Genomic DNA, 14,689 nt, shown 5'->3' on the forward strand with positions numbered 1-14,689 from the left:
GGTATGTTTTTTCCATTACTTGTTCACAATCACTAGTGTGAAAGATCAAGCGGTTGCATATGAATGGGTTTTGGATTAACCATAATTTGTTCTTCTAATAAGATCTGTCTGCCGAATCATTTTTAATAGTGTTGAAAAATAATTTGAGGAATAATAATATCAGTTATTCATTGGAATGTCAATATGCTCATTGACTTATTGCACGTGAACACTACCGTAAGACGTTTTAAGACTCAATGACATACAGATTATATCACTGAGCTACATCAACAAATTCAATGCCATCGATAAATCAGCAAATTCAACAGTATTGCCAAGTAAATACATACAAGACAATTAAATCGCATTCTGAGTACTATAAACGTTTTGATTTGTGATAGGCCATTTATGATGATCTGGATTTAGCTCACATTATTGTAAATATCCTTTATACTTTATCGTTCCATTCAAGGCAAATTAACTGTTGAATGTTGTAAAAATTCTTGGTTTCACTTCCATTATGTAACCTAGTCTATGATCTTGGAGTAATAACGTTTAAAACAAGAACAGCTTTCCAAGCGAATGCATGTCTGGACATTTTCCAAGCGTGAGTTGTTGCCATAGAGTGATAGTGATGTGTCTTAGACAAATAAATAACAGTCGTTTACTATCATTAAAGAAAATGATGGAACAATATTCTAATTAATTTATAGTAAGTGACATAGCAGAACAATACTTAATCTTTACCTTCTATCTTTACGAGATTCTATTATTTTAATTTTAATATACTAACAGGAAATGGTAAGTTAAAGAAGCTCTATATTTAAGCAAAAAGAGAGTGACAAGAAAACAAAGGTACTTTAATATTGTGGGAAATAATTTATTTCACTGAGAATAAATTTATAATAACACATGGAGAATAAAACATGGAGATGATAAAAACTAAACATACAAACGCGAATAAAGAGTATGGTATAGAATGATACAGTTGAATAAAGACAAATTAGTGATCACAAAAAAAAATTGAATATACTACAGGATGGAACGACTGGAATTATATAGTTACTGAATTATCGTTATATCAGAGTAAACGTTAGTGTATCGCTTCAATAATTATGCTATTTAGGAAGATATGACGAAGACGCTCATATAATAACTTTAATTGGCGTTTTATGCAACGATTACACCACAATCAGTAGGTACAATTACGTATTGGTCTAATACATTGGATTTAACATAATATATACCTAATAATCTGTGCATACACTTAAAGAATACAAACAAAATGACCGTGTTTCATCATCACTTTTTTCTCGTCTTAAACATGTGAACTAAAATGTTGATTTGAAGAGTACTTTCGTTCATTGATAGATAATAACAGTCGTGCTTACAGAGTATCTATAAAACAAAGAAACAAATGGAGAAATATAGCTAGAGCAATTAAAATTTTACATTATTATATAATAAAAAATCAAAACCATATCATATGCGAAGAAACAATAATATTTTGTATCAGTTGCGGAAGGTGTAGATTAATATTCATAGTTTTACAGCAGTACAATTCTATTTTACTTAATATCATCCGGAAAGTTTTCTGTTTCAACAAACCTGCACATACAATATGAATTAGTTAATACTAACTGCATGTTATCACCATATTGGTTCCTTAGCTTATAGTAATTCCTTTACTTCAGGAAATTACTTCAGTAACTTCAAAGTCCTGCAATAATTAGTTTGGCAAATGTGTTGTCTGGCTTTTTAAACTAATATCATACTTTCAACTATAGCATAGTGTTGTTCTTTCTGCTAATATCATTAAATATCACTTTATGTATAATTTATATGTGCATTGCTGAAGATGCAACATTAAATATATTTTTCCGAGCATACATAATAATCAAAACCACAGAATGTTTCGTACCGTTAAATTTTCTGTCAGTTTTTGAACTTTGCGGAGATAAACCATCCTCAATGTATTAATGGGGCCTAATGATATCCGATATACTAGTTTTGCTAATCTGTTGAAGTTTGTACAATTACGCCAAATAAACTATCAGCACTCCAAGTCATAAGTTAATTTTTCTAAACCTCTCATGCTGTCTTTGTTTGTCCATAATATAACGTGGAGGTTCTTTGGCCCAAATCATATTTCAGTTGTATTTCTATCATTTTCGGAATCTTCTTCTCAAACGAATTATATACGTCTATGCAAAACATTTTTTAGATAAAATCGGAATGGTACTATAAGGATGGTCGATATGACGACATTTAAACTATTGGTCATCAACAAGCGGTACAAACAAAATCCTCTTGATAAGTGAAAGAAAGTATAATCAAACAATAGGCCCAAGAGTTCTAGAGAAAGAAAATAAACCACACTTAAGCCGAACTTTCTAAAACTCAATAAAATCTGAAATTGGCAAGATGACCAACTGTCTGGGTAGACAAATTGAATGCCATCATATATAAATCAAGTTTTCCAAGTGCAAAAAAAGCCACACAATAGTCTGGACCATGACGCCGGGGTTATATAATATAATATAAATTAGAGACTCGAGTAAATGTCTCGATTAGTTTGCATGTTAAGGAGAACGGCAATATAATTCTATAATTTTTGTCTCGTTGCATATTTTTGTGTCTGCCGAAAATCATTAAAATATTATTTCCATACAATCCTGAAGTTATAGGCTCGAAAACTGTTTCCTTTGAATAATTGATGCTATTAAATCCATACATAAAACGGCATGGACACAAATCAATAAGTACCTCTAATATTTATTGTGATATTGAAAAGATAGAACACCCGATGTAAAATGTAATAGAAAACAGACCGGAGTCGTATTCCTAGAAAAAACTAAATATGCTCTCATTGTTTTATCTACACCTTATGTATGTATTATATGAATACTCGTTTATCGTTTGAGTAAATATTTCATGTGAATATTACGAAAAAAGCAATCATAAATATTCTGTCTTTTGGACAAAAATATATTTTCTTAATTGTTCACTATCCTTGACCCGTTTGAGTTAGGTAAAGAAATTACAGATATTAACTAACAAAGGTGATACTCCCAAATATATGAATGTGATGAATGGTCCCATTTAATTGCTTGAATTCAGTCCAAGCTGTATTTCATTACTTCCAGTATGTGGTATGAATGTTGCAAATGTAACCCACTCTGAACTAATTTAATTTTGAATCTTTCACATATCAAACCATATTGCCATCTCTTAGTAAAGAACATATACATATTATATGAAAATGATGTAAATATGTGTTCACCCAAAGAGATCAATACAAATGTAATAGATCAAGCATGAAAGTCAATGATCTCATTTACGTCTAGTAAAGCATATGTCCGTATCAGTCCAGTTATTGAGTTGTCGCACTTAGATACATACCCTTAGCCTCGTATTCACCTTCTCCACAGTGACGGCATTATTATGCCCTATGGAGTGAAAATGAAAATTAGCGTGTACTGCTGTCGGGGGTGGGTAGGGATTTGTGAATATTTAGGGATACCTCTAGATGTAAGTATCACTCAAAACGTTCAGTCAATCTACTATTATTGCATTATATTTAACTCACTACACAAAGCAATACAATTTAGTCTCTTATTGCTACTTGATATGAATAATTTTAATTGCACCCATCTGAAAACAGCATTTACGCTTTTAAAATAAAAAACAATGTTGATCGGGTTTCGTCTCTAGGTTTTTGTAAGATGCTAAACCAAATAGGCGTGACTCTGGTGATCCGAAATGCCACTTGTACAAAACAATTGAATTTTCTCAAAAACCTATTTGCAGAAATTGCAACATAACCTAATATGAAAATGATTCTACGATATGCTGGATATTTGGATGAAACTGGAATAACAACACATGCTCAAATTTGAACCATTTGAATGCAATATACAATAATTGAATAGGCATAGTTGAACCCAGAAACTTACATAAGATACTTTACTAATGATGTACAAGCAAAAGGCCGTGCTGCTAATTGGGAATATAAAAGTTGTATTTACTGATGATATCAATTCAGTTCATTAAGGTTTATGAGATGCTATTGTTTGACAATATTACTATCTATTGAATATTCTCAGAAACTTTTGAGCTATTATTACCGCCGAACGATAAAACCTGAGAAATATTTTATTCGACCCTGAAGAGCGTCCAAACGTTTGAAATAAAACAATTTCATTTGTATCATTAATATGATCTATGTGCCTGATGAAAGCAACATCAATATCAATTTCCACTCGGAATGCTGTTCACATATTATGGATAAAAAGGTACAGGTAGCCTGATGTGGCTGCCAGTAGTCAGAGCAGTGATTTGGCCCTTGGTCTGAATGTTCATATTCTCAGTTGATGCAAGCTAAATGAAAAAACGTCGGTAGTTAGCCCATAGCAATGCCTTCATACCTGGAATCAAATATATTAATTTGAAGTACCAATAAGTATGATGACTTTTTGCCCGAGGAAATTCGGTAACGGCCTTGCATTTGTTCTTGCAATAGTCTAGGCTAAGTATTCCAAAACCGAAGACCAATAGTTACATTTGTTATAAGGCACAATCCGCAGTAAACATAACTTATCTTGATAGCCACACAGACTATAACTTCTCAACACCATGTATTCATCATGTGGCACCTGATCGTAATGCGCTCAATGGCTACTTAAAATGTAATCAGATGGGGACGAAGTGTATATCTTCGAATATACTAATAAAATACACGATTTGATTATATTTTCAGCATTAAATAATTTATTTGTCTTCAACACATTTCCTGTGGTACAGATCTTATTGCGTTGTAATACAAGCATAGTTTAATCGACACATAATGCTATACACTTTCTTTTACGCCAAGTGGTATACCGCCCCCACAAGCAAGTCTGTTCAATTTTATTTCATCCAAGGAGTGATCCAGATGGACACAACAAGTATATTAAAGTTGTCAAGCTAACTGTGAGGACAGAAATCCATTTCGGTTCCATCAGTGTCAAAAGAAGCAAAGTCATCTATCTTCCAAAAATATATAGTGGAATATTTCCTAAAGCGTTTGACTTCTTTGCACAGTCTGGTATTTAAATCGATATTTTGTCAAGTTCTATGAGGGGAACTAAATGTTACATAGATCTACCACTAAGTGTGCTATTCACTCTGACAAGTAAACTATATCACTATTGATTCAGTTTATGAAACAATTTAGATTGAACGTATGTCACAGTCTTATCAATGTAACAAACAATGCACCCTTTTCCTAAATTAATATCTTCTTTAAGATTCGATTACTTTATGTTGTTGGGCTTTATGACTTATAACGGATACACATGCTGTTATGTACTGACCATGGAAATCACCAAAGTCCTAAGACGTTATAATTTATGAACCTATAATTAATCATTATTGTTATTTACCAATATATCTTCCCAACTTTTTCTAAGACTTAAGAAGTACATATATCATGCGTAAATGTGACGTTTTGCTTTTTGAAGAACTGACGTTGGCTCCGGAAACATTTACATTCTTCAAAGAACGTGTAGCGTACTGACACAGATTATTTCCAGGTGAGGAATAGAAATAGGTACAGCTAAAACGTGAAAGATTCATGGCGTGCACATACACAATAATCCCAATGTGTCTAAAGCATTGAGCTCACTGGCTATTGTCGGATATTTGTGTTTAAATAAATCCAAGGTGCCTATTAAGTGGCCGCTTTTGATTATAAACTTTACATTTACAGTGGCCGAGAAGATGGAATTAGCTTTATTGTATTGAAAATAACCCAGATGTACATATGTTGCCAAAATAAAGACTGAAATGTTTCATCTCACACAACCGCCCGAAACCTCATACTCCTGGAGTTTTTCTGTATGCGAAGAAATTCCAATAGCTCGTATCCAAAGCTGTCATAATAATATATCATGACAATTTGTATAGCGGCTGTATTTGAAACATGTGTATTGTAATTAATTACTAATATGATTTGTTTTTAAAGATAAGGAAGGAGACAATATAAAGGACACATATGCCTCAGGTTGGCCAATGCATCATTAAACCAACCAGCAACTGATTTCTTCCACATTTATCTCCGCTGTTGATTACATGTCGGATCACATTCCAGAGTTTGTAATTTGCAACATGTTACCTTTCTTAAAAAAAACGTTTGTGCCGATATTTCATGTATAGGATCATGCCTTATTTGACAAAATGTTCTGATTGATTAGGGTAGTGTAAATGAGTTCTATTTATGGGTTCACTGTACCTGACGCTGCAACAAAATAGCTCAAGGTGATTATCGCACCATTCGAATGCTCAAATCCAGTTTTATACACCAATAATCTCCACGAAAGCTTTAAATTTAAATGAAACGTTTAGCCTGACAGTCACTGATTCAAATTCTAGAGACGGCAAAATTAAGGAGCATCTATCTTCATAATAGTTTATGCAGTGGATAATTTATATGCCAAAAGAGTGACACGGAAAATATACCTTTTTTTCGGATATTTTGTTTAAACATTTTCTGAAGACTTGCAAACCCGATTTAAATCGATACTGCATCATGTCGATTTAATAAGATAAATCATCAGTTTCGCTTAATAAACGTTATAATTTAGTTCCTTGAGATAAACAAGGTAACAATGTTTAATCGCAGAGAGATGATATCCGTTCTGGAATAAGAAACCGTGGTAACATTGCTGAGGCAACTGAGGAATGTCTGTCTGTACTGCTTTGTCTTTTTCTGCAATTTGTGTTTCAGATTAATAATATTAAACTTGTCTGTCTGTAGTTAGAAACATTATATTGAAGCCGTTATGTGCCACTGTCCATGTACTTACCTCGTCCTAAATTATCATTACTGATTATAATTGTCTCCTTAAATAGACAACAAAGACATTTTACATCCTAATATTCTACATTAAATACCACGATTCTGACCTATTTTACGCATTATTTGTCTCTTTTCCAACATGTCCAGTGCATAAAAGTCAAAGATCATTGATGTGAAAAGGACAAAGGCTAATAAACTCTTTTGGGCGACCATGTTTAAAATTCCTGAGATCCCAAATGCGATACTTTGATTGCAGATGTCATGCGGCATTTAGGATATTTGATTATCCAGTGAAAGTGAGCAAGAGCACATGCTATGAACTTAAGAAAGATTTAATATTGCAATAGTTTATACTTGTACATTTATACAAATATCGAAAAAGAGCGTTGAGGCTACTTGGCGAATTGTATATTTGTAATACAAAATATTTACCAAGCGAACGTAAGAAACGGTGCACCTTTCATTACAGCAGGACGTAAACATTTAGAAACGGGCGAAATAGTCAAAGTATTAAACCTAACGGAATCGCCTTCTGGAATATGGATTCCTGTAAATCATTTCAAGATCTGAATCAATTAATACCGTACAGTAAAATCAAGAAATTTTAAAACCTATGTACACAAGAAAACGTGGTCGCACTAGCATGTCCATTTTAATACTCACATTCATTATTTGCTATATTGTCTTATTATTTAACATTATTCATTCGCTCTGTTGGTTCTCAATCATACTTTTATAACAATTAATCTTTGTCCAAATTTTAAAATATCCTTGAATCGTTTGAGGTTGAAACAGTGACTATTTCCTCTCAATGTATCATTATTACTTCATCATCGGCATCATCATCTTTTTTATATGCTTCTTCTTGTTTTTCTTCTTGTTTGTTTTTCTTTTTTGTTGTCTGCTTCTTCAGTGAAGTTATTATTTCCCTGAAGGGTATATTTAAATACAAGTAAAAAAGTACTGATTTTTAATAACACTCCAAAATCAGTCATAGCCACCACCAATGCCATCACTAATAGTACACCACTCAAATAAATACCAAAGCATTGAAGTATTGCTGTGTATTACAGTTAATAGATACATAGTTCCCTTACCTGCGAACACTTCCACTTCGCAAAGGCATATGAAGGCATTGTAGCTGTCTAGCTGTATCCTGATTGCTTTGAATTGCTGCTTCGGTTGCAATGATATGTTAATATCACCAATAGCATATCGATAGTTATGGTCGATAGTCAAATAGCTAGCATCCTCACGCATCCCTCTCAAAATAAAGCCTTGCAACGCGTTTTGATTGGCTGTGAAGATTAAACATATACTTAATCATCAATGGAATGTATGCACTGTAGCAATTCATTCCCTCTTTCGGAAACAAATCCGCTTTCAACATGCTCACTACGTTTTTAATAAAGATAGATACACAGTAGAACACCAGATGGGCCAAACTGTTAATATGATCCCAAATCTCTCCCCCGTATATATATATATATATATGTAAGCAAATAAAATATATTGTTAAAAAAATTTCGGAACCAAGCAATAAGTGAACATACTTTGATATTGTCAATATTTATGTTCCCCGACTGAACAATGCATCCAAAGTACAATATATGTGTCATATATATGTATGCATAATGATTGTGTTGTATTATGGATCGACGTTATAGTGAACTCAAATAAATATCACGAGTATTCTAACACGTTTAGTATATTGGAGACTGTGTATCATTTTTTTGTTATATAACATAATGTGAAGTACATCATTCTTTCTTAATATATTCGAAAGAATTTTAAAATTATTCCATCTGGTTCATGTAATTACAATCAATAATCAGACGTCCCATTTTTGAAAAGGAAAAGGTTGATATGCATGCGCAGTATCCTGGTCAATTGGATATGATATATAGCCCTGATGCAGTAATGCCAACAAGTGTTATCAAAGCAATTACTGGCTCATTAGTCATCCATAATTTATGAGTGAAGCCTGGTTTATTTGTCACTATTGTTTATGAGCAACCCGTATAATGTTCCATATCAGCATATTCAAATGGAAGATATTTAAAAGTGCTTATATTCTCAATGACCTATTATGCAACAGAGATTGCAGAGAACGATACTGATATGAGAGAAGATGGAAAATAGCAGCTCGACTATTAATGGGATAGAGAACGGTATATAATATACAATCATCAGTATGATAACGCTTCTACCAGAGATCAAGACAAGGAAGGTGAATGTGGTTGGGGTTATTTCTTTCTTAAATATAGCAATGGACAAGAAACGGAGGAATAGTGCATTTAAATCAGAGTAATACATATAATGAGTTTTCTCTTTCTTGTGCAAATTTATTTACACAATAGAACAAGCACCGGACCCGATGTGTCTAATAGTCATGATATCATATAATATTTAACCATATTAGGCATGGGTTGTCATTCATCTGCAAACATTAAGATAATATTTTTTAAATAATACGAAGAACACATCATACATAGTGTGCAAGATCCATTTATTCGCGCCAGTTTTACCTGTGCGTGTCACTTTCGATGCCACTTGATTTCGCATAAAAGCAACACGAACACGTTGGATTGATTTTGCTATTGTGAATACATCAAGATTAGTCGATGGGCGCTTGAGAAGCTTCGCTTCCCTCAACCGCTCGATCTTCTGCAACCTAGTAATCGAAGATCACTGCCCGAAGGTATTCGACGAATTGTGCCTGGCAAATGAAGGCTTCGTGATTGTGTATGATGTCTTTTTCAAAATCATTGCGGATGCAGTACCGACAACCCCTAAAGTTGCAGCTTTTGCATCCATTGGAACCGCTGCTGGCAGCAATGCTGAAATGGCTGTAAGAAATGGAAAAATTCCAGCAGTCTTTTGTATCTGTGCAACCCTTGATTTGGGATACTTTTAATTTTGCTGAAGTGTTTGACTGTTTGGAAATATAAAGTTGAGTGAACTGCTTTTCTGCCAACCATACAGGGATATTTCCAGTTATATTTGCTGCTAACAATTTCAGTGTTTCTCCACAATATTTTTTGAGTGCTTTTCTTTTCTCCGTTGATGTTCAATAAGGCTGACCTTCTCCCCGTGTTGTCATATTAATCGAATGCTTAAAACGGCAAATTTTGAGTTTTCTATAGGTGCATTGATCACTCTCTTTCGATCTCTAGCAGCTTTGTATCAAATCATAACATCGATAGCCACCATCAGCGTTACCGATTCCTGCATGAAAATACATGTCAATGACCGACTGACTGAACAACACCAGATGTTCCACTGAAATATAATGACTCGGGTACAATTTACAAACTCCTTTTTCGGAAATCTGTAGAGCTGTGTCAGCCCTTTTAGCCGGTCCATGTCGATCACATATTGTAAAATGTCCATGCAATATGAGGCGTGGCACCTGCGTTATCAAGCAGAATGTATAACCAACGTTGATGATGACTGTTTAAAGAGCAATACACCTTGTCAGTTCTAAATTGTCAAAACACATTTTACCCTATGTCCGGTCATTATCACGCGCTGTAATTTGAAAAGCCAGAAACACGTGCTTTAGTGCAGTAAGATAAACTCTCCCACAATGTCAGTGGCTGGTTTGAGTCTGTGGTATGTGTGAGAAATGATAGTGATTATCAGCTCAATAAAGCGGATAGTATAGGCGGCCACAATGTAAATGTATCTTATATAACTTTGCCGCAGCAGCCCCCAGAACACTCAAATTGGTATTGTTGGAGTTGTTCTTAGGAAGCAAAGTGACTGTACATGTAGATCCATATATTACCTTGGACATATCATTAAAAAAACCTAAAGACATCATTTTCTGGAACTGTGTACGAAAACCTTAGTGAAACACCAACGATTTGTGATTCGGGCTGTACAAATTCAAGATTGGAAGTTGGGTTAGAACCACTTCCAAAAGGGCGGCGGTGTCAGATCTGGAATCCATGACAGCGTTTGATTTTGTCCACAAATGAGTCCAGCACAGGTTTCTGAAATTTAAGCGGTTTATGATACGCGTAATGAATTACACTCTTGAAGTATATCATGTTCTCGTGTAATCATTGTTGTATCCGGCAAGTCCCAAAATCGCTGTGGCACATTAACATTGTCCAAAATGGTTTCGACTTCATTTCCATCGATTGAATAACGTGCACTCTGAACATTCGTACAAAAATCCGATTGTGCTATTGGCATTTGGCATTGGTCTCACGCGCCAGTTTTTCCATCACTTCCAAACTGCCTTCATGGAATACTGAAACGGGTGTCTTGCACATGGAATTCTAATTTTAACTGTTTTGGGTCTCTGTCTGCATACGTAATACAGAAAAGTATTGTGTTTCATCCACCAGCACAGGCGCCACAATGTCAGATGTTGAATCAAATTCCTGACTGAACAGAGCAGTTAACGAAACGTCTAGTTTTCACTTTAACATGACTTATATTTCTTAATAGAGTGCACATTCATTCCCGATGACCATATTTGAAATATCTGAGAATTGCTTCTGAGTGGCTACGTTAATTAATTTACGGCAGTGGCATTAATTGGGTCAATGGCGATATACCTTGAACGGTTTGGTGATCGTTTTACTAATTGCCTTAATCGATCTCGAAGCGTCTTAGACATCTGCAAGACCAGTTGTCTTAGTTGATTGACAGCGGCACTTTAAAAACTATCCACATCCAGCGTGGCCACCTGTTGGAGAAGCACGTGTAATCAGAGCTGTGATTATTTTCGGTGCGATTGTCAATAATACAAGAAAAAAGAAACCGAGCCCAGTTCCATAATAAATCATGTTCACGGTTTTTCGTCTGTTTCCTACGTGAATGGGTTTCGCACATCCATGCACAATTGCCATTGTTGTTATTAAAAGCCAGATATATCACAAATGTATAGTTGTAATGGCAATGTTTCGATACGATGATCCATCACGAGTTCGTACTTATGTAAGAAAGAATAAAGAAAATAAATCAGCCAGTTGTTATGCCATGAATGATGCACAGTTACTGCAGGCGTAATAAATATCAAGTCACCTTTTTCCAAGATGGGCGAAAACCCAAACAAACTGTAACTTTGTTCAAAGACGCCAGTGGGGTCGGATCAGCTTTCATAACTGCCAGTGACGGTGTCAGAGGATAAAGTAAAATAAGTATCACACTGTCAGGCGCTATATGTTATAACTCAAGCAAAAGCTTTCATCTTCTGGAATGTGGCCAGGACAACTTAACACTGATTTTTTGGACCACCACTGCATAGGTTTGAGATTCGATTGCAATATTTAAACTAATTTCGTCCTTGCCAGTCACAACCGAAATTATTCATCGAATCTATTCATTGATCGATTATATGTGGTACGCGCACGAGAAACGTTCGATAGTAATACTGCTTGTACCACTGTCTGCTGAACACACATATGAGTTATTCGAAGGCAGACCACAAAACGGTTTGGATCGGATATTGAGGCAACTGTAATACACTCGCAACGATGCTATAACGATCTCAAGTTTGTGTGAGCCCCTAAAAAACACAGGCACAGTAAATGTCACACTGAATTCTTGTTTTGATAGATGAGATGGTAATCATCTAAGTCAATCTCTGTATTGCATTTACAACAAACTGCTACATGGAAGCCTACATTTCGCGTCGGACACGCACTGTCTCAACCTTTCAGAACTCACAATCGGTGAACGAACTCCATGAAAGTTTTCAACAAGTTGAATCATTATACAGCGATACGTGTCTCTGTCTTTCGTACTATCCTATGGTGTCGCTGAAGGACATTTCTAGTATATCTTTGTTTGTTACACTGACGATTCGGAGTGAGACACGTTAGTGTCCAAACCGGGACGATACTTGCATGGCGCATCATTAGTTAAATCACTCGTGCGATTAACAAAACGGATATGGGGTAATCCGCGTAAATATATCCCGAAATTCATCCCAAGAGTGGTCGGCTGCTATAATGAATGTTCCCAACAACATGCAAGTCATCGCCAGGAAATATCATCAGCATGTTACAGTTGTCACGAATCACTGTATGCGCATGGGCGTATCGTTGAGCTAGAAAATCACGTCATTGTTTTAATACCAGCCTGGCATAAATATGTGTGCGAAAGTGACTTGATTCTCGAGTATCAGTTCGTCGTACACCATCATATTTATTTTATTGGCATCCAAATCATTGCTGACAAGGACGTCGCGAATGGCGGAAAATAAATCGAGGGAGGCATTGTTACCTATTCCTAACGAGCGTTTATTACTCAACACTTTCATAAACATATTTGAGCACATTATAACACGGCTCATCATAGACCAATGGTGCAATCACGTAGAAACGGTCCCAGGTTAACCATCCTTAAACCATTTTGACCAAAAGTTGTATTTTACCAGGTACAGCAGGGCCAATGACGCATGGTCGAACTTAGTTTGAAAACACGATTCTATCTCCATTGCGTGAGGTGTTAAATGTGCTGACAAATGTATGACTTTAAAACAGGAAATTTTAAATCTTAGCCGCGGTGTTCTCTGACATTACCGCAATAAGTTCATAACTGGTGAGAAGTTCTTGAATGTTAAATATATGCATGCAACATCTGCACGGATACATTTTATGCAAATGCTTATGTGTCGCTTAATAGCAATCAGTACATACTGTCAGACCGTTTCTATTTCTTTCATTTCACTCGGCAACAACAAATTACTTGTGGGTGTTGTCCGTGGGAAGACAGTGCCAGAAGATAAAAGCTGTTGTGATCAGGGAATATATTAACAACGATATATAGAGTCAGTGTTTCAAGTTTCTTTAATGTAGCTATGGTCACTTGAACGGGAAACTCGACATCACCAAAGCTGTGTTCACCCAACTGTTGCTGGTATTTTCATTCATATCTTTGTAACCGGGAATATCTATCATAGGATTGCAAACTCAAAACAACGATTATCAAGATTCTTTACATTTACCGCTGACCATGGAAGTACCTAGCTTTGCTTTGCTATCTGAATGGATACAGGAACGTATTGATAGGGCCATGTATTGACATCTGCTTGACAACATCTTTAGAGAATCCATCTCTATCATGCATTAGTGTATTAATCCTGCGATAATCTTTTAATGCCTCGAGCAATTTCATTGCTAATGTCGCTTCTATCTTTGCACTTCAGGATTACGCTGGCACCGCGGTGAATCAAAGGAGACATAACCTTTGAATCCATTCTCGTCACGGCTGAGCGAAAACTGAGGAAAATGTCATGCTTGAGTGAAGAAAAGATGTGTAGCACCGATACGATCCCAGGAAAGAGAGTTGTGCCTGGTGTGTGTCCGGGCGGGATAAAAGCCATGTAATTTGCAACTCATTAGTGCGTTTCTGGCACTTGTGATTATCGTATGCTTTCATGAACATACTAATACGCTAAGGTAGCGATAGCAGAGGCGAAACCTCCTTCTGGTAATACGAGTCTACGATCGCATGAATGTCTTCTTTTCTTGCACCTCTGAGTATTCGGATATGGTACTGGAATGCAAATTGTCTTAGTTTTCTTTACCGTTTATGCTGTCACAGTTGCAGTGATGACCTTTGGTGGTGGTGGCTGTAATAGTTGCGCCTTCAAAGAAAATATGGCATAGTATCTGAAGTGTATGTGCTATTCTCTTACCACTTGTATGAGTATACCATGATGCCGTGAGTTTTGTGGTTGCAGTTGCAATGTCGGCATGGTTATACTAAAGGGGTGGAGGAGAGAATCGCCTTTCTAATTGAGACAATTTGTTAATCGTTTATTTTATTATTTATATTTATGATAATCAGAATTTACGATTGATGCATTCCTGGTGATTATTTAACGAATATCTTTATCTTTGGTATCTG

General features: G+C 35.5%; 1 protein-coding gene across 1 annotated transcript in view; it reads right to left on the minus strand.

Moving 5' to 3' along the window:
* LOC149807846 (uncharacterized) overlaps positions 1 to 14,689 on the minus strand; it is a 263,634-nt gene that overhangs the window by 117,772 nt on the left and 131,173 nt on the right. Inside the window, exon 4 of the mRNA XM_089971376.1 lies at positions 7,915 to 8,115. Coding sequence (XP_089827502.1) covers positions 7,915 to 8,115 — 201 coding nt within the window. The remainder of the gene's footprint in view (positions 1 to 7,914; positions 8,116 to 14,689) is intronic.

Source organism: Sinohyriopsis cumingii, chromosome 1 (assembly GCF_028554795.1).
Source record: "Sinohyriopsis cumingii isolate HCF-2022 chromosome 1, ASM2855479v2, whole genome shotgun sequence".
In the NCBI taxonomy this organism is placed as follows: Eukaryota; Metazoa; Mollusca; class Bivalvia; order Unionida; family Unionidae; genus Sinohyriopsis; species Sinohyriopsis cumingii.